Source organism: Mustelus asterias, chromosome 18, assembly GCF_964213995.1.
Source record: "Mustelus asterias chromosome 18, sMusAst1.hap1.1, whole genome shotgun sequence".
Taxonomy (NCBI): Eukaryota; Metazoa; Chordata; class Chondrichthyes; order Carcharhiniformes; family Triakidae; genus Mustelus; species Mustelus asterias.
In genome coordinates this window covers 86,080,527-86,101,519 of record NC_135818.1, presented here as the reverse complement: position 1 = coordinate 86,101,519, position 20,993 = coordinate 86,080,527, and the positions used below count along the sequence as shown (strand labels likewise).

Sequence of the window (20,993 nt, the reverse complement as noted above, 5' to 3'; positions counted from 1 at the left end):
GATCCTTGAACTGATCTGGTGACTTATCAAAACACTCCCAGGATCCCACCCATGTCAATAAGCAGGAAAAAATGTAACAAGCAGTGGAACATCCTGTACCTTAATTGTTACAATCTCCATAGTATGCTAATATCATGGATCTGCCTAGTGGGATGATGAGATGCGACCTTTCCCAGTAATGAGATTAGCAGGCATCCAGATAGAATCAGGTGTAAATAGCTGTCATCAGGAAACAGCTTACCTAGGTAACCAATAGATCAGTGAAGATATACAGATGCTAAATGTGAGAGTTGCAGGCAGCCCAAATGCAGAGGAAAGAATCAAAGAGGAGTAATTATCAGCATCCCAGGCAGGCCTGTTTAACGTCTCCCAGATGAGAGGCCATTTTAACATCCAAGATGCCTTGGAGCAAGGTAGTGCAGAAATCTTCTTCAGGCAGTTTAAGCATCTTTGCCGGAACAGGAAAAACGTTTCCCAGATTTGATCATTTCACCTTGTGTAGTGTGGTAATTCTAAGCTGGATTTGATTTTTTGATTGATTTAATTTGGATGTTGTTTGGGAACGGGAATGTCTTGAGTTCAGGGATCGTAGAGATATATATTTTAGAACAAGTGGTAATTTCTATATAAACTGTGTGTGTGTTTAGTGATTCATGTAGTTAATCCTTTTAGGAGTATTTGTCCTATTTATGTGTATTTGTCTTAATAAATAGACTTTAGTAATTGTTACATGAGGACTAAACTGGTTATTCTCACTGAGTTTGACGTGACTCCTCATGCCAATCCAAAATCAAAACTATACACCACGAACCAGTGTTTCGTTTGAGACGTCATCGCAGAAAACATCCACGTGGTTCGTGACAGAAAATTGAGGACTCTTGACCAGGATCTTTCTTAGAGGATTTTTTGAATGCAATGTGAGTGAGGACCACGTGGAACCAAGTAAGAACATGTAATTTAAAGTAAGAAAGCTGCAAAAGGCTCTTGATCTAGCTTGATCTTACCTGGAAGTAGACAACTTTTCCATAACAAGTTTGAAAGGTGTGCCAAACAAAAATGATGGAACTGGCAGATGAATTGGAAATAATATTGGCTACAGGGGCTAACAAGGCTGGGATAATTGAATGCATAGCAACACGTTTCAAAATACAAGAGGGGTTAGCCAGACCCAAAATTTCAAGAAGTGAGGAAATTGAATTAGCTAGGTTTCAATTACAAAGGAACGTAGAAATTAAGAAGCTGGCGATGCAGGAAAGGGAGAGAGCTTCCCAATGGGAGCAAAAGGAAAAAGAGGGAATTTAAAAGGGAAATGGAGCAAGCTGCAAGGGATGAAAGAAACTTCCTACGCCATACCCAGGTTGCAGATACCGAATGATACCGAACAGACAGCAGAGGAAGGTGGTTCTAAACTAGTGGGGATGCAGAGACATTTTTCTATGCTTTTGCGAAAATAGCTAAACAGAAGAAATGGCCACAAGACATTTGAACCCAACTGTAGGTAGTGCTACCGAAGTCTCTGCATCTTTGGCAGAGGAAAGGTTGGGAATTATGACCAGTAAGTTGTGGAGGACGTGCCCCTGTCTACATCAATGGGGATGAAGTGGAAATGGTCAAAAGCTTCAAGTTTGTCGGTGTCCAGATTTCCAACAACCTGTCCTGGTCCCTCCACCCCAACACAATAGCTAAGAAAACCCACTAACACCTCTACTTTCTCAAATGGCTAAGGAAATTTGGCATGTCCACTACAACTCACCATTTTTTAATAGATGCACCATAAAAAGCATCTTTCCCGATGTATTTGGATAAGTTGGCCGAAGGGCCTGTTTCCATGCTGTAAACCTCTATGACTCTAATCATAGCTTGGTATGGCTCATGCTCTGGCCAAGACCGCAAGAAACTGCAAAGGGTTGTGAACGTAGTCCAGTCTATCATGCAAACCAGCCTCCTATCCATTGACTCCATCCACACTTCCTGCTGCCTTGGAAAAGCAGCCAGCATAATCAAGGGCCCCATACATCCTGGACATAATCTCTTCCACCTTCTTCCGTTGGGAAAAAGATAAAGTCTGAGATAATGTACCAACTGACTCAAGAACAGCTACTTCCTGCTGCCATCAGACTTTTGAATGGACCTACCTTTATATTGGGCTGATCTTTCTCTACACCCTAGCTACGACTGTAACACTTTATTCTGCACCCTCTCCTTTCCTTCTCCCCTATAATACTCTGCGAATGGCATGCTTTGTCTGTATAGCACACAAGAAGCAATACTTTTCACTGTATCCCAATACATGTGACAATAATAAATCAAATCACAGTAAATAAATCTATTTTGGGTGCTTTTAAGCTGGTGCCAGAGGCTTACAGCCAAAGTTTCCAGCTGTAAGAAAATAGCCTGGACAGGTTTGCATTGAATTTGAAAGAGTTAAACAAAGTAATTTTGATAGGTGGGTGCAAGCGCTGAAAATAGAAGAAACATATGATGCCTTTGGGGAGAGAATTCTGTTGGGGGAATTTAAAGATTCATTGCCTACAATGGTCACAACTTGTGTTGAGGAGCAGAAAGTTAGAACTACCAGACAAGCAGCAGAACTTTCAGACAACCTATGTGCTAGTTCATAGACCAAAGCCTTTCTTTAGATGCACTTTTAAATTGGAGAAAACTAGAAATTGGGAATCTGCGAGAGATTCGCAGAGAGAGAGGACAGGCCATCAAGAGAGGAAATGGTCAGAAATTCCAAGGAGGCTTCATCCTCAGAGTACGTTTGCTAAGATTGAGACATGAAAAAAGGTTAGATATTCTCACTGCAATAAACTGGGCCACACAAGATCAATATACAGGAGATTAAACGGTCGTTCGGTTGGGGTTATCAATCTTAAACCAGGAAAAATAAATTTAGACACCGGAGAGCAAGTGAAGCCAGTCGAATGGGTACACAGCGAGAGCCAACATGAGGGACAAAAACGTGTGCACAACTTGCACAGGGGCAGAGTGGCCAGCAGATGGCAGATGTGCGAAAGATTTTGGGGGCAATTCTCCCAAAAAAAATTCGAAGTGTCGCATTCACATGAAAACTTGATTAAATCACACTAGTTTTTTCGGTGGGAATTCAGAGAAGAATCTTCCACACTAAACTGCTGAGTGTACCAGCATAAATCACATTGGAAACCACTTGGCGGGGTCTATTCCTGCCTGGGAGGCTGGCAGCACAGCGCTGAGTGGGCCACTGCGCATGCGCCAATCTGTCAGCGCCAAGATCAGCACAGTGGCCCTGCACTGCCGGCCTCCCAGTTACTGGCCAGTTCCACGATCCCCACAATGCCAGCTCTCTCACCCCCCCCCCAACCACTCCCCAATGGCCCAATCACTGCCCCCACCCCAAGCATACCCAGGCCACTAAAAAATCAGAGCAGTGGGATGGGAGAATCACCCGATTTATGCGTAAAGTATTTCCAAGTGGACAGGATAAAATGGGAGAAGGTACTAAAATCATATGGGATACAGGCGTATCCTTAATGCTATGGACTCGTGATATTTGCTGTCAAGAAGGGATATTGAAGGAAAAAGTTCTGGTTTGCAGCTTTCAGTGAAATGTGAGAAATAGCTTTAGTAAGGAATACCAATTCCGACCTTGGGTCACTGTCTCTGTGCAGTTTGCACGTTTCCCCCCGCACTCCAAAGATGTGTCAGTTAGGTTAATTGGCTATGTAAAATTGCCCCTTAATGTCAGGGGCAGGGGTAAATACATGGGATCACGAGGATAGGGCCTGGGTGAGATTGTTGTCGGTTAAGGCTCGATGGACTAAATGGCCTTCTCCCGCACTGTAGGGATTCTATTATTCTAAAAATTAGCTTAGAGTATATTGAAGACGGGGAAGTAGTGGTAGGTGCAGGCATTCAATTTATTCTAGGCAGGGTCACAGATGCATACTGTATTTGAACAGCCAATAGAGAATCCAGCCACGGTGAAATTACAAACAGACCACCCTAGGGTATTTCTAAGGTATATTTTTCAGCCAAGAGGCTATTTTAACATCTAAGAAGTCTTCGCGCAAAATAGTGCAGAAATCTTCATAAAGACAGTTTAAAATCTTAACTGCACCAGGAAAAGTCATTTCCAAGACTTGATCAGCTGCCTTGTATTGTGTGGTAACTGGAATCTGGATTTGACTTAGTTTAATTTAGTTTGGCTGTTGTTTGGGAATGGGGAAGTCTCAAGTTCAGGGATCGCAGATGTACATTTTCGAGCAAGGGGTAATTTTGATATAAACTATGTGTTTAATTCATATATTTAATTGTCTCAAAAGTCAGGGAAAAAATCGGACCTCTCGGGGACAAAAGTGGGGAATTATGCTTGGAGCCCAAAGAAGTAGGGGAGATCCTAAATGAATACTTTGCGTCGGTATTCACAAAGGAGAGGGATGTGTTGACTGGGAGTGTCTCTGAAGGGAGTGTTGAACCGTTGGAGAAAATCTCCATTACAAGGGAGGAAGTGTTAGGTTTGTTAGAGAATATAAAGACTGACAAATCCCCAGAGCCTGATGGAATCTATCCAAGGCTGCTCAGGGAGACGAGAGATGAAATCGCTGGGCCTCTGACGCAAATCTTTGTCTCGTCACTGGACGCAGGTGAGGTCCCAGAGGATTGGAGGATAGCTAATGTGGTCCCGTTATCTAAGAAGGGTAGGAAGGATAACCCGGGTAATTATAGGCCGGTGAGCTTGACGTCCGTGGTGGGGAAGTTATTGGAGAAGATTCTTAGAGATAGGATATATGCGCATTTAGAAAGGAATAAACTCATTAACGATAGTCAGCATGGTTTTGTGAGAGGGAGGTCATGCCTCACTAACCTGGTGGAGTTTTTTGAAGAAGTGACTAGAATGGTTGATGAGGGAAGGGCCGTGGATGTCGTCTATATGGACTTTAGTAAAGCGTTTGACAAAGTCCCTCATGGTAGGCTGGTGAAAAAGGTTGGATCTCATAGGATAAAGAGGGAGGTGGCTAGATGGGTGGAGAACTGGCTTGGTCACAGAAGTCAGAGGGTGGTAGTGGAAGGGTCTTTTTCTGGCTGGATGCTTGTGACTCGTGGTGTTCCGCAGGGCTCTGTATTGGGACCTCTGCTGTTTGTGATTTATATAAACGATCTGGAAGAAGGTGTAACTGGGGTGATCAGTAAGTTTGCGGACGACACAAAATTGGCAGGACTTGCAGATAGTGAGGAGCATTGTCAGAAGCTACAGAAGGATATAGATAGGCTGGAAATTTGGGCAAAGAAATGGCAGATGGAGTTCAATCCTGATAAATGCGAAGTGATGCATTTTGGTAGAAATAATGTAGGGAGGAGCTATACGATAAATGGCAGAACCATAAAGGGTGTAGATACGCAGAGGGACCTGGGTGTGCAAGTCCACAGATCCTTGAAGGTGACGTCACAGGTGGAGAAGGTGGTGAAGAAGGCATATGGCATGCTTGCCTTTATAGGACGGGGCATAGAGTATGAAAGTTGGGGTCTGATGTTGCAGATGTATAGAACGTTGGTTCGGCCGCATTTGGAATACTGCGTCCAGTTCTGGTCGCCACACTACCAGAAGGACGTGGAGGCTTTGGAGAGAGTACAGAGGAGGTTTACCAGGATGTTGCCTGGTATGGAGGGGCTTAGTTATGAGGAGAGATTGGGTAAACTGGGGTTGTTCTCCCTGGAGAGACGGCGGATGAGGGGAGACTTAATAGAGGTGTATAAAATTATGAAAGGCATAGAGAGGGTGAACGGTGGGAAGCTTTTCCCCAAGTCGGTGGTGACGTTCACGAGGGGTCATAGGTTCAAGGTGAAGGGGGGGAAGTTTAACACAGATATCAGAAGGACATATTTTACACAGAGGGTGGTGGGGGCCTGGAATGCGCTGCCAGGCAAGGTGGTGGAGGCGGACACACTGGGAACGTTTAAGACTTATCTAGATAGCCATATGAACGGAGTGGGAATGGAGGGATACAAAAGAATGGTCTAGTTTGGACCAGGGAGCGGCACAGGCTTGGAGGGCCGAAGGGCCTGTTCCTGTGCTGTATTGTTCTTTGTTCTTGTTTGTATTACAGTCCTATTTGTGTGTATTTGTCTTTGCTTTAATAAATAGTCTTTAGTAATTGTTACACAATGACTGGGCTGATTATTCTCACTGGGGGTTTCATGTTAACTCCTTGCACCATCCCAGAATAAAACTATACATCACCATGAACCAAAGTTTCAAGTTGAGACACCCTCGCAGATGACACCCGCATGGTTCATGACACTAACTTAACACATAGCAACACTTGAAAATGCAAAAGTTGAATTCATATCAAAAATTCACAGGATTATGCTGTAGGAATATTAGCTTGCAGTGTAATTCTATGTATCTGTTGTCTATCATTTTTTTAAAAATTCACTTCCGGCCCTATTGTAGTGCTGCCAAAGTCAGGATTTTGAACATGGATGAAGTGATTGGACAGTACGTTCTCCTGGAGTCTGATTGTACAGCACCAGTTGTGTTTGAGCTCCTTATTTATGATCTGGGGTATTCAACTCGATTACTAGCTTTGGACTGATGAAAATAAACTGCAGTGCATTATGGTAGACAAGGAAACATTTAAATTCCTATTCCTTGTAAAATGCTTTGGTGAAAAGTTAGGATTGTGATGCAGGCTTTGGAAAAGTTACTCTTCCTCGGACCTCCCCATCCCAAAGTGTTGATTTATTTTTGACTGGGTATGATACTTGCGACCCTGCCATACATAACGCAAAAGCTAACGATACAGGGTAGTGGCTGAAGGATGTATTTCAGCTGAATCTCGTCAAGTCCATCTCTTTACCTAACTACGCACAGCAAGGATTTGTTGAATGATATTCAAGGGGGCAGGGGTCTGGAAGATGGTTTCTCTCCCTAACCAAGGCACTGAAGCCAGTTGTCAAAGACAGCTCCTCTAGCTTCACATCTGGTTATTCTTTTGTGATCTAAGTCTGATGGATTTAAAAATTAAGCAGCATTCCAGCAGTTTTTAAAAGCAAAATCTCCAGCCTCATTGCTTTCATGAGTGTCGTTTTAATGTTTTGTTTTTGGTTATTTAGATGTGTGAGGAGAATCCCTCTTGCCCCCGTATCTTGGGACTAACTGCCTCCATCTTAAATGGTAAGTGTGATCCTTCTGAGCTGGAGGAGAAGATTCTGAAGCTGGAAAAGATTCTCAGAAGCAGTGCAGAGACTGCCACTGACCTGGTGGTGTTGGACAAGTGAGTTGTAGACACATCCTAGTTTCTTAATTCTTCATTTTGTTTGAGGGCTGGTGTTATTGTCGGTTAACATTCATCTTTCAATTTATGCCTGATTTGAATCTTAAACCTGATTTCAGTCCGATGCAAAATAGATCCATGTCTACTTGCTGTAAGGGTTATACTAGACGTGCTTGGATGGTCACAACCCATTTTCTCGTTTGATCATGCACATTGTAAACTGGCCATCGTTAAGCTGTATTGCTCTGAGAACCTAGAAGGATGACTGTCCAGGATCAGACGGCATTGTTTTATTTGGCTGCCATGTAGTTGCCTTTCCAGAGCATGAATAATGCAAATTGGTCACATTTATCTCACATCTGTAGTTACCCCAGAAGGTATTGATGGGCCCACCTCCTTAATTGTGATTTTCTTTTTACAACAGAGTGGTTTGATAGATCATTTCAGAGGACAGGGAGTGAAGCATACAATATGAGACAAAAGTTACATGCAGGCCAGATGGTATGATTGGGAGGTTTCCTTCGCTGAAAGGCATTTGGATTTTTATAACATTCCAGCAGCTTTTATGTCCTTTCTGCTGGTGCCAGCCCTTAAACTGCCGCATTTGTTAAATTCAGATTTGGAATCTGTTATTGTGAGATTTGAACTTTTTTACATCAAGTCATGTCCATTTTGTAATTAAATTAAATTTAGTCTAATTTGTTGTACAAAATTAATAAAAGTTCAGTTTTGAAAATGAAGAAAAATGCAGAATAAGTATTGTTGAATATTATACTCAATTTATTCATGACTCCGTTTACGTACAGGTACTCTTCTCAGCCTCATGAAGTTGTGCTTGATTGTGGACCATATGAGGATAAAAGTGGACTGTATGAAAAGCTTTTAAAGGAGTTGGATGAAGCACTTAATTTTATTAATGACTTCAATAACATATCTGCACATTGTGATGATAGAGGTCCAACTTCAGTCCCTAAACAGGTGTGTGCTGAGAATGTAGTGTGTGATATGCCTCCTTTGTAAATATAGTTCGTAGTTTACAAAGGCTCAAACTCGTTGTTTCTTTTGGCAGCAATGCTGAGGACAGATTCCAGTAGCATGTTTGTTTGAAATTTCTTAGCAGCAGGTTACAAACTCTGCCCAGGCTCGAAGATGAGGGTGTAACACTGTTATAGAGCATTTTGTGTCTGTAGTGGAAGGGGTGCCTAATGGAAAACAGTATCCTGTATCCTAAATTGGTGCTGAATTAGATGTTAACCACTCCATCCATGTTTGTTATCAGTAAATTTACTGATCATGGAGCTAATATTATATCCTATTTTCTAAAGCAAATGTTATTTTTTGCGATGAGATGTCTGGTACTTTGATTTCCCATTCACTTATTATTTTAAAATTCTATTTTCAAAGTTTAAAACTGTGCTGCTTCTACAAAAGTGTGTTTAATGCAAATAATGAGAGGCCAGCTTCCACACTGAATCGTTTTGTCTCTTTGATTACCATAGGTACTGGTAGACTGCCGTGCAGTATTAACTGTTCTTGGGCCTTGGTGTGCAGATAAAGTAGCTGGGATGATGGTAAGAGAACTGCAGAAATATATAAAGCACGAGCAGGAGGAGTTGAACAGGAAGTTCCTTTTGTTTACAGACACTCTTTTAAGGAAAATTCACGCACTCTGTGAAGAGCACTTCTCACCTGCTGCACTCGATTTGAAATACGTGACACCAAAAGTCAGCAAACTGCTGGAAATCCTGCACGAGTATAAACCTTTTGAACGGCAGCAGTTTGAGAGTGTTGAGTGGTACAACAACAGAAACCAAGACAACTATGTATCGTGGAGTGATTCTGAAGATGAGGATGAGGACGAAGAAATAGAGGAGAAAGAGAAGACTGACACTAACTTCCCGTCCCCTTTCACCAATATACTGTGCGGGATTATTTTTGTTGAGAGACGCTATACAGCAGTTGTCTTAAATAGGTAAGAGATTGTAGAAGCCTGGGCAAAACCATGCTGAGAATCATATGTGCAGTTTTATAGACTCTGCTTTTAATAAGGAAATGGATGCATTTAAGGAAATTATTCAGAGATGACGAGAATGAGCTAGAAATTGGGGTCTTTGAGTAGAAAATTGTAGAGCTATTATTGGGTAGAAGTAGATTGAGAATAAATACAAGTCTTCAAAATGTGAGATTTTACATGCACCAGAATTCACAAAATAGTTGCATGTGAGGCTGTATAACATGAGTTATACAGTCTGTCCAAATTTATCCATCCAGAAATATTCTAAAACCGCCCCCATTGTAGTATTTAAGTGTGCTTTCAGTTTTCAGCTCTACTTTACTGTCAAGAAGTTTATTCTGAACATTAATCATTCATTATGCAAAAATATTTCCTGGCTGTCTAGATATTCCTCTTACTTTCTAGAACTAGTGTCCCCCTATCCTACCAGAATTGAACACGAGCACGAAAGAGCTTGATCACAACTTCCTCTAATTTGTGTTCAACATACATTCTGTTGGATTTATTGATTCCTGCAGTGCTTGGTTCCAAATATTGAACAAAACTAAGAGGTTTCGCTCAGCTTCACCTTAATGATTTTGGCACCATTCATCGAGTGTGTGTGTGTGGTTAACTGGAATTGAATGAAATAGGATAAAGGTTCAGAAATTTTGCAACTACCTGTGGCTTTAACATCACTTGGAGATTATAAATGACCTGCTTTACTCCACACAAGACCTTTGGAGCAAAACAAAATGTTTCTGACCCAAAGGAACTGCTTGTTTCACTGCAAATGATGAGTGGGAAACTATTTTTGGATTGGCGGGGGAAAGGGCAGGTGGTGGCTATTGTAACCAATTCACTCTGATAATATTTGTCTTGGAGTGGGCTAATTAGTTTTCCTCCTCTTCCCCTCACTTCATAGAATTTAACTTGAGTTTGTTATCTTACCTCCAGGTTGATAAAAGAAGCTGGTAAGCAGGATCCAGAGTTGTCTTACGTCAGCAGTAATTTCATAACCGGTCATGGCATTGGAAAGAACCAGCCTCGTAACAAACAGATGGAAGTGGAGTTCAGGAAACAAGAAGAGGTAAAAACATCTTGTCTTACTTTCAAAAAAGAAACCACCCAGCTTTGAAGGCTGTGTTGCTTTCCCTACTTGGATGTTACCTCTATTAAAGCTGTAACTCTGTGATGTCCTTTATCTTGTTTCTGAGCACATTATACAAGAATGTCTAATATGAGCATCTGTGGATGCTCTGGTATATCCAGTGAGAAACTAAACTCTCTGTTGGGATGGTCACAGATTCAGTCCCTGTCTGGCAAGGGTACTGTAGTTCACATCAGCATACAGGCTGTGTGACTCTCAGATATGGACAAGAAATTTGTGTAATCGGAAGGTCATATCAACTGTGTGGAGCCACTCTCCATTAGATGTGTTAACATTTCTTCAAGTGCAAATTGCTGATTAAAAACAATCTAGTGGCTGCTTCAAAAACAGAATTATCACCAGATGACAGCAAGCCTATTGGTAGGTCCAAACATTTTTCTATTCTGTTTGAATTGTGAAAGGATCCTGTAATACAATTATAGATTTTGGATTTTATCCTTCCAATCGTGGGTTGGAAGGTGGTCTGTAAAGAACATTTTAAGCTACATCATATTAGAGTTAATTGCTCATGTTTGTAGGTATGTCGGTAGTGATATCAGTGGAAAGGATGGAATTAAGAACATCACACTACTGCAGTCATACCAGAGTGTAGCCTTCAGTCTAGTCTTGTGGGGTTTTTTAAAGACGGTTTGTGAAAGCTCAATTTTTTACAAGATGGATATCTTCATGCCTCCTGACTTAGTTGAGATTTAGTTTTGTACTTGACTATTGCGTTCAAATCTGGACACCACACTTTAGAAAGGATGTCAAGACCTTGGAGCAGGTGCAGTGGAAATTTACTAGACCAGTGGCAGGAATCAGTGATTTCAGTTGTGTGAAGGAGCTGGTATTGGTCTCTTTGCATCTGAGAAGGTAAAGAAGATGGGCCATAACTTCCAGTCTCCCCAACATCGGACTAGGAGGTACCCCAAAGGTGCACTGTATCACGGACCACGGTGATGTTATCTGCAAGGATGGCCCAACTTGAACACTGGTTTGTGGTGGTGTATAGATTTTTGGATTATTTTGGGCAATCACGTAAAACCCCAATGAGGAACCAGTTCAGTCGTCATGTAAACGATTATTAAGAATATTTATCAAGTTGAAAATTACACAACGGAAAGGACTACAGTACTCTAAGACACTTAAGGGCATGAATAACTAAACAGTTTATATAGAAATTACTCCTTATTCCAAAATATATCTACAATAAGACTTCCTTTTCCCAAACAACATCCAAATTAGCTCTCGAAATCAAATCCAGTTTATAGTTACCGCACAATGTCAAGCAGATGATACAGACTGTGTGCGAAGATGTGCAGGCATTTAAGACGCACCCACTCTTTGCATTGAAAGCCGATGGCGTTTCAAAATAGCAATCACCCACATTCATGCTGTCAATTCATTTTTATACTTTTATAAGTTGACCCCATTTTGTGGATGGATTTCGAAGCTTCAGAGTTCAAAATCCACAGTATATAAGACGGATGCGCTCTCCCATTATCTTGCCTTCTCTTTATACACTGGTTTATCTTGAATACGCCTGTAATTTTACGCAGAGTAGACTCAAAGCAAACAAGTCTAAAACCAGAGGGCATAGGTTTAAGGTGAGAGGGGAGAGATACAAAAGTGTCCAGAAGGGCAGTTTTTTCACACGGTGGTGAGTGTTTGGAACAAGCTGCCAGAGGTAGTGGGTAGAGGCGGGTACAATTTTATCTTTTAAAAAGCATTTAGATAGTTATATGGGTACGATGGATATAGAGGGATATGGGCCAAATGCGGGCAATTGGGATTAGCTTAGGGGTTTAAAAAAAGGGTGGCATGGACAAGTTGGACCGAAGGGCCTGTTTCCATGCTGTCAACCTCTATGACTCTATAATGAATCGTGTGTAAAATTGTGCCCTACCCCATTGTGTTACCTAGTCATTGAGCTTCTGGGACTGCATTAAACCAATGCCATTTTTTCTTTCTCCAAAAAATTGTTGTAGGTGCTGAGGAAATTCCGTGCACATGAGACCAATTTACTCATTGCAACCAGTGTTGTTGAAGAGGGAGTCGATATTCCAAAATGCAATCTGGTGGTTCGGTTTGATTTGCCAACAGAATATCGCTCTTATGTGCAATCAAAAGGAAGAGCGCGAGCACCCATCTCAAACTACATCATGCTTTCAGATTCTGACAAAATTGAAGACTTCAAAGAGGACCTCAAAACCTATAAAGCAATTGAAAAGGTACCAACTGGTTTTTACTTGATAAATACAGACTGAAAGATGCACAGCAGAATTAACATGGATTGAATTATAGAGCAATTTACTAAATGCTATATCATTATTAAAGCATAGAGAAGTCATTTTTTTTGTCACGAGTTCCAGAGGCACTTTTTGGTATCTTTCTGAATTGATTTTGTTTCAATTTATTCTTGGGCTGCAAGAAATGGCGATAAGGCCAGGTTTATTGTCTTGACAACTCAGTGACTTGCTGGACTAGAATCAAATGTAGGTTGTGGCGATGGAGCAGGCTTCCTGAAGGAAAAATTGAAGCAGTTGGATTTTCCAGCAGCTTTCGTATTTTCTGTTGCTCGCACTGATTACTTGAATTCTATTGACATTTGAACTCAAGATCTCTGGATTTCATGTCCAGCACATTACTGTTCCCATAGTGATTGTTCTTCACGTGTCAGCACAGTTGATGAATGTTGGCAACTTCTCATCTTGTCTTTTTCAAGCATCCACATGTGTATATCTATTCCAATAAAGAAGGGTCACTGGATAACAACTGAGAGTCGAGCTACGGCTAAATTGCCACATGCCTCCCCAAACCAGGAGCTTAAAGGCCAAACTTCTATCTGTCACTGAAACCATAGACCAGGGATCAAATTTGGTCAGGCAGTGCTTTTAATGATTAGATTATTTAACATTTTGGTGGAAAGGTTTTGAAAATGAGGGTGGGAAATGTCAGCAGTGCAGATGAAAGTCTACTGCTGGCACTTCTGTAATCAGGTTTGACCCTTGCACTGCACCGAGCAACTCAATGCCCGTAAGGAACTCATTTAAGACTAATCACCAAATCCAGATCATTTAGAAACTTCACAGCCATTCAAAAAGGAGTACTTTGATCTTGTCATGAATAATGGATTAAACATGAGTTCTGGGAATGAAAAGTTTGAGGTTACCACACCAACTTGCCCCATTTCCCACTGTGATGTTTGCTTCTGTTCCGGTGAATGTATATCAGCTACTTCTGAGACTCTGGTTTTGGTTCCAGAATAGCTTCAAAGGTGCAAGTGCTAATGAGTCTATTGTGTGCAAATTGCCAGCTGTTGAATATCCTCTCCTCTGAACTTCTAAATGCATTACCCAAGGTGCTGACTATCCAGTCGGAAGGTCAGCTAGTGGCTGGGATGCTCCAAGTAGCCTGAGTGCTTTGAGCTGCTGATGTTTAAAATATCCATGATTCGTGTTTCTGTTCATCCAGTGACCTCTGCTGGCAAGTGTACATGCATGAATGTTGGCTGACGGATAAATTGAATTTACCATGCATAGTTCATCAGGCTGCTGATACCATCAAGGCTTCTTGTGAAGAATGCCTAGAGATTGATGAAAATCTCCAGCAAGTAGAAATGCCTTTAGGAAAGGGTGTGGAAAGGCCTTGGAATTGATTGACTTAAAATGCAGTAATTGCAAGACATTGCCCTATAGCTATATTTTCTGGAAGGTTCATGTATTTATTTTCATTGGTACCTTACTAAGATTCTCCGAAACAAGTGCTCAAAGTCTGTGGATTCAGTTGATGTGGAGGTAGAACCTGTCACCGATGATGATGATATGCTTCCCCCATATGTACTGAGGCCAGAAGAAGGGAGTCCGCGAGTAACCATCAACACTGCCATCGGACATGTGAACAGGTAGAGTCCAAACATTGGTTCGATGCTTTCAGGCGTTAGCAATGTCACCAATCTTAAGTTTTGAAAGTTTATTTATTAGTCACAGGTAAGGTTTACATTAACACTGCAATGAAGTTACTGTGAAATTCCCCGAGTTGCCACACTCCGGCGCCTGTTTGGGTCAATGCACCTAACCAGCACGTCTTTCAGAATGTGGGAGGAAACCGGAGTACCCGGAGGAAACGCATGCAGACGTGGGGAGAACGTGCAAACTCCACACAGACAGTGATCCAAGCCGGGAATTGAGCCCAGGTCCCTGGCGCTGTGAAGCAGCAGTGCTAACCACTGTACTACCGTGCTTAAGTTTTTAAGAATCATAGAATGGTTTCTGCACAGGAGGTGGCCATTTTGTCCATCCTATGCATGTTGGCTCTTTGCAAGAGTAACTCATCTAGTCTCATTATCCCACTCTTTCCCCATACTCCTGCCAATGCTTTAGCTTCATACAATTATCCAGTTCTCTTACTGAATATGCCTCTGTCACGTTCTCAGGACAGTGCATTCCAGGTCCTAACCACTCACTGGATAAAAATACTTTTCCTCATGGCACCATTGCTGCTTTTGCCAATTATTTTAAATTTCTACCATCCCTCTGCCAATGGAAACAACTTTTCTCCATCTATTCTGTCCTGACCCCTCATTATTTTGAATATCTCTGTCAAATCTCCCCTAAATTTTCTCATCTTCAAGGAGAATAGCCCTAACCCCTCCAATTTATCCACATTACTGAAGTTCCTCATCCCTGAAACCATCCCCGTGAATCTTCCCTGCACTCTGGAGATAGAGTGGGTCAAGTCAACCAAGTGTCACTTAGGGACAGTGATCATTGTAGCATAAGATTTAAGATAAGATTAATTTTGTGCTATTTCCACTGGAGTTGTTTAATTTTGTGCATGGAGGGGTGATGATATCCAGGGTACTTAGTTGAATAAAAGTAACTTGTGTAATATTTTCAGTACTTTTAAAATATAACCTGCAACTTCTACCATTTTGTGACCACTTCACTTTCCACAGTTCATATAATTGTGTACATTTGTTTTCCTAGTTCAGAGTAGAAATAGGATACATATTAAGGACCTGTTGAATCATCTGTGTATTCGATGAAATCTCCTAAATCCCCCTGTGTTACATTTGCATAAATGTAATTTTGAATAAATGCTAACTTTGCTGTATACTGGCAAATGTATAATTGTTTTAAGGTGCATCATGTTATGATCCTAGCTGATACCACTGAGCAATCAGTTCCCAGAGCGAAACCATGACTCTTAACTTTTATTTTTTGTTTCGTGGGTGAACAAAGTCACAGGATATGGTGATTAACTTTTAATGAAAGAGTGAAACATTCATTAAACTAGAAAAGATTAACTATAATGCACAACTCCATCACTCCCACTATACCTTCGCGCACATACACAGATTTATATGGATTGCACAAGTTATAAAATATATCTTGTATCCTCTAATATTCTCAGTAAGTACAAACCAATAAGTGAAATGTGGCCAGTCACACCACACTCTGAAACCAAATGACAGATGCCACCTAGTACAACACCTGTGGATTTCTCAAGAAATCTCCAGATACTTGTCACACTTTGAGCTAACTGCTCTCACTGAATCTCAAGCCTCCACAAGGGTTTCCAAACTCCAATCTTGAAGAACACACTTGAAATAGTCTCCCACACAAGACTTTCTCTCAAATGCCTTCATCAAGGCAGCCACATCCAGGATTTCAACCTCTCCCATTGGTATTCCTTTGCCCTGGATTGCCATGTGTATTCAGATTTTTAAACAATCTCTCAGATATCCAACCATACCATCAGTACACCTCTGCTTCACTCTGTGTTAAGGCCCTCAACCGTTGGATTACTCCGATGTCTCCTTTTTCATTGTAAGAAGTCACACAACACCAGGCTAAAGTCCAACAGGTTTATTTGGTAGCATGAGCTTTCGGAGCGCTGCCCCTTCAGGTGAGTGGAGGATTGGGTTCACACACAGGGCCTATATAGACTCAATTACAAGATAATGGTTGGAATGTGAGTCTTAACATGTAATCAAGTCTTTACAGGTGCAGACAATGCGAGTGGAGAGAGGGTTAAGCAGAGGTTAAACAGGTGTGAATTGTCTCAAGCCAGGACAGTTAGTGAGATTTTGCAAGTCGTGGAAGTTACAGGTAGTGTGACATGAACCCAAGATCCCAGTTGAGGCCATCCTCATGTGTGCGGAACTTGGCTGTCAGTTTCTGCTCGGCAATTCTGCGTTGCCGTGTGTCTTGAAGGCTGCCTTGGAGAACACTTACCCGAAGATCAGACGCTGAATGTCAGTGACTGCTGAAGTGTTCCCCGATTTGGAAGGGAACACTCCTGCCTGGTGATTTGTTGAGCGGTGTTCATTCATTCGTTGTCATAGCATCTGCACGGTCTCCCCAATGTACCATGCCTCGGGACATCCTTTCCTGCAGTGTATCAGGTCGACAACGTTGGCCGAGTTGCAAGAGTATGTACCGTGTACCTGGTGGATGGTGTTCTCACGTGAGATGATGGCATCCGTGTCGATGATCCGGCACGTCTTGCAGAGGTTGCTATGGCAGGGTTGTGTGATGTCGTGGCCACTGTTCTCCTGAAGGCTGGGTCCTGTGTATACAGAGGGCTTGTGCGTAAGGGATAGCTCCTTTAACGTGTCATCGATGAAGACGAACATCTCGCTAAGGCCATCCCCACACTCCCACTACTTGCCTTCAAACAACCGCACAACCTCAAACAGACCATTGAACGCAGCAAACTACCCAGCCTTCAGGAGAACAGTGACCATGACACCACACAGCCTTGCCACAGAAACCTCTGCAAGATGTGCCGGATCATCATTCTCTGTCCTGGCTGGAGACAATATACATCTCTTTAACCTGTGCTGAACCCTCTCTCCACTCACATTGTCTGTACATTTAAGACTTGATTACCTGTAAAGACTCGCATTTCACCCATTATCTTGTAAATTGAGTTTGTGTCTTTATATGTCCTGTTTGTGAACACGAGTCCTCGCTCACCTGAAGAAGGGGTTTGGGGCTCTGAAAGCTAGTGCTGCCAAATAAACCTGTTGGACTTTAACCTGGTATTGTGAGACTTCTTACTGTGCTTACCCCAGTCCAATGCCGGCATCTCCACATCATGAGATAATTCACACCTCTTTAACCTGTGCTTAACCCTCTCTCCACTCGCATTGTCTGCACCTGTAAAGACTAGATTACCTGTTAAGACTCGCATTCCAACCATTATCTTGTAATTGAGTCTGTGTCTATATATGTCCTGTTTGCGAACCTAATCCTCCATTCACCTGATGAAGGAGCAGTGCTCCGAAAGATCGTGTTACCAAATAAACCTGTTGGACTTTAACCTGGTGTTGTGAGACTTCTTACTGTGCCCACCCCAGTCCAACGCCGGCATCTCCACATCCTTTCTCACTAGCTGACTTCTCCACTCTGCAGCTTGCAGCACTCTTTGATTGCCGCCTCTCTCTCTGCTCCTTTCTTTAACTTCAATGAACAGTCCTTGTTCAGATTCCAGCTCTTTACTTCAGTCTACCTGGGACTTCTCCCTTCGAACTGTACTTTAGTTTCTGGGATCTGCTTTCTGCATCCCCATATCGTCCTGCCTGTACTGGCAGCCTCTGTGAATAGCATGTAGGTTTTTGAGTTACCTCGTTCCAAGTGAAAACAGCTGCTATTTTATAGTGAGGACCTTTGGTTCCTTAGCAGCACCTGAGTTTTTTTTTGCCTCTATAATTGCTTTTATGTCATAAACCCTTAATTACAATGCAGACACCTTTGTTTAACATGAAAGTAACTAAAGTCTTAACCTTTCTTAGCACACAATACAAAGACACAGATTCAACTTAAGCTGGTACCTTATTTCTAATACCCGCGATATTAATATAAATTGTTTAAACCAGCTCTATTTCCTAACAATCATAACTTTTATTTGTAACAGGTACTGTGCCAGGTTACCAAGCGACCCATTCACACACTTGGCCCCAAAATGTAAAACACAGGAACTCCCAGATTGTACTTTCCAGTCAACTCTCTACCTTCCAATCAACTCACCTCTCCGTGTTCCAGTAACTGTGAGTAAGCATTTCATTTTTGATATTAATCATTTTAATGTGGACCTTGCTTGCCTTGTAACTTCAATTCAATTTTTTACCCACTCCTATATATGTTAACATCGAAAGCAATGTAATTCATTTTCTATCCATTTCTATATGTGGTTTAGATCAGATTTTCAATCCAGGCAATTAACAAAACTGTCTCAAACTGGTTGAGAAAAGGCAGTAGTCCTCCAGCATAAACATTTTACTGAAAGGCACTGGATTAAATTCTTAAAATGTAGTGTGGTGAATAGAATGTAGTTTTGTGACCGAAAGCTCATGGCAGTAAGCTTCATTCCTGTTCAAGGAGCGGCCCTACATCACCTTCAACGTTGTCCACATTTCAAGAACAGTTTTTTAAAAAAACACCTCTGTCTCCACAAATATTGGAAATACACAGATAAGCTGGCATCTTAAAAAGCAAAAGCAAATCCTTAGTTGTCTTTCCTCTGCAGATACCAACCTGTTGCATAGTTCCAGCATTTTGATTTTTTTGGAAAGAAAGAATTTGTATTCATGGTGTCTTTTGCAGTTGTAATTTAGGAAACATGGCCAAGTCCCACAAATAGCAATGAGATAAATTGTAAGATCATGGTGATATTGATTGAGGGGTAAAAATTGGCCAGAACATCAAGAATACCACCCTATTACCTTTTAAATATATTATCCCCGCTTGAGGGGCAGACCGGGCTTCAGTTTAACATTTACCCAAAGGACGGCACCTCCAAAAGTGCAGCACTCCTTAGGTCAATCTAGGTTGCCTGCTTGAGTCTCTAGAGCAGAGCATTAATTCACAGCCTTCTGGCTCGGGTAATAGTGCTACCACCACTGACACTATAATATTTGTTTTTATTTTTCTCTCTTGTTCCTCTGCCTCCAGCATATTAATTAAATTGCATCCTTCAAGCCAGGCTGCCCAAGATGATATGATCTTATAGAATTTAAGCTCAAGTAGTCACAAACCTGTTGAAGGTGCTTTTCTTTTTTGTATCTAGGGTCCTCCAATGCCATGTACAAGATTGGCTGAGAAAGCAGCAGCCCTTCTTTGTTGTGAAAGACTGCACAAAATAGGTAAGCAACGATCAAAGACGTACTTTAGTCTTCAATTCCCTCAGGAAATGTGGTGCATGTAGTATAGTTCTCCTTTGTTTTGGTGCAGGTGAACTGGATGATCACTTAATGCCAGTTGGGAAAGAAACTGTGAAATATGAAGAAGAGCTCGATTTGCACGATGAGGAAGAAACCAGTATTCCTGGGAGACCAGGTTCCACAAAACGGAGACAGTGCTACCCTAAAGCAGTAAGTACCATCAGCTTGTTTCCCTATGCCTGGAGTGCACATGTGAAAGCCTATTCATTTGCACAATAATTTGAGCAGTTAACCTTGTCCTAGCGCTCTGCTGCTCTACAGTTGTCACTGGAAGGTATTTGGGAGGTGATTTAGTTTTCCAATATAATGGGACAAGTATTTGATTGGTATTTGATTGCCTTGACCCATTCTAAGGGATGAGAGGAAACCTTATTCCCTCAGTTATTTTCCCCTGCCACCTGAATCCACTAACGTTGGTAAATGACCTGCATTGTCACTTCAAACGCAGTTACCAGTAGGTACTCAACCCGTCCAGTCTCACTGCTCTTTATAACCTTTGCCTTTCTCTTTGTTTGGTATCGCATTGCCCTGGCTTAGTGCTGCCCCAAGAATTGGAGGAGGCAGAATATTCTGAATGTTAAGCCTGGCGCCTTTTTCATGCTCACTATTTCCCTGTTAAATTATACATTGCTAGAGGTGCCAGTGATATTGTTAAATCATTAAAACGTGCCCTAAGATTCAATGCCCCTACCTGCCATTACATACGGTTTGCGCATCCTGTGATGAATAGAGTTTTTTTCATTACTTGGAAACCAAGTTGAAGGATTGATGGGTGAGCAGGGCACCAACAAAGGAGTAAAATGAAATAATCTAAGCCTGGCTCCATGGTGCCATTCTTCTTGGCTTTGGCTCCAACTACTTAAGCAGCAGAGATTTCTCAATGAAATGTCAAAATCTCCCCGAGACATAAAATAGTCATCAGTTTGTTCTGTGGCTACAGTTCTGCACCACAATGAATGAAAGAAAAAACATTTTTATATCTCCTTTTGTGACCTTGGATGTTCTAATGCATGTTGCAGCCCAATGAAATACTTTTGAATATTAGTGTTTTTTTTAAATGTAGACAACATGGCAGCCGCTTTGTGCAAGTTCCACAAACAGTGATGCTATAGTAGCCAAATAATTATTTATTTAGTGATGTAAGTTGAGGGATCAACATTAGCCATAAGATCAGGTAGAGCTCCCTTGGTCTTTGAAATAGTGCTGTGGAATATTTTGTGTCCACCTGAATAGTGACAGAGCTGAGGGCCTCAGTTTAATATCTGATCTAAAAAGTGGGGATTTCACCAGGGAAGAATCCCGTTGGGGATTTCACCAGGGAAGAATCCCACTTAACAGATAGGAGGAGATCATACAAACTGT

The 20,993-nt window shown here is 41.7% G+C and overlaps 1 protein-coding gene across 3 annotated transcripts in view; it reads left to right on the top strand.

The window, feature by feature from the left end:
* Positions 1 to 20,993, top strand: part of dicer1 (dicer 1, ribonuclease type III) — a 132,850-nt gene that overhangs the window by 42,958 nt on the left and 68,899 nt on the right. For all 3 annotated transcript variants that reach the window (XM_078234498.1, XM_078234501.1, XM_078234499.1), the window contains exons 8-16: positions 7,099 to 7,259; positions 8,066 to 8,237; positions 8,759 to 9,231; positions 10,210 to 10,342; positions 12,391 to 12,633; positions 14,152 to 14,306; positions 18,326 to 18,458; positions 19,478 to 19,553; positions 19,642 to 19,781. In XM_078234498.1, the coding sequence (XP_078090624.1) occupies positions 7,099 to 7,259; positions 8,066 to 8,237; positions 8,759 to 9,231; positions 10,210 to 10,342; positions 12,391 to 12,633; positions 14,152 to 14,306; positions 18,326 to 18,458; positions 19,478 to 19,553; positions 19,642 to 19,781 (1,686 nt within the window). The remainder of the gene's footprint in view (positions 1 to 7,098; positions 7,260 to 8,065; positions 8,238 to 8,758; positions 9,232 to 10,209; positions 10,343 to 12,390; positions 12,634 to 14,151; positions 14,307 to 18,325; positions 18,459 to 19,477; positions 19,554 to 19,641; positions 19,782 to 20,993) is intronic.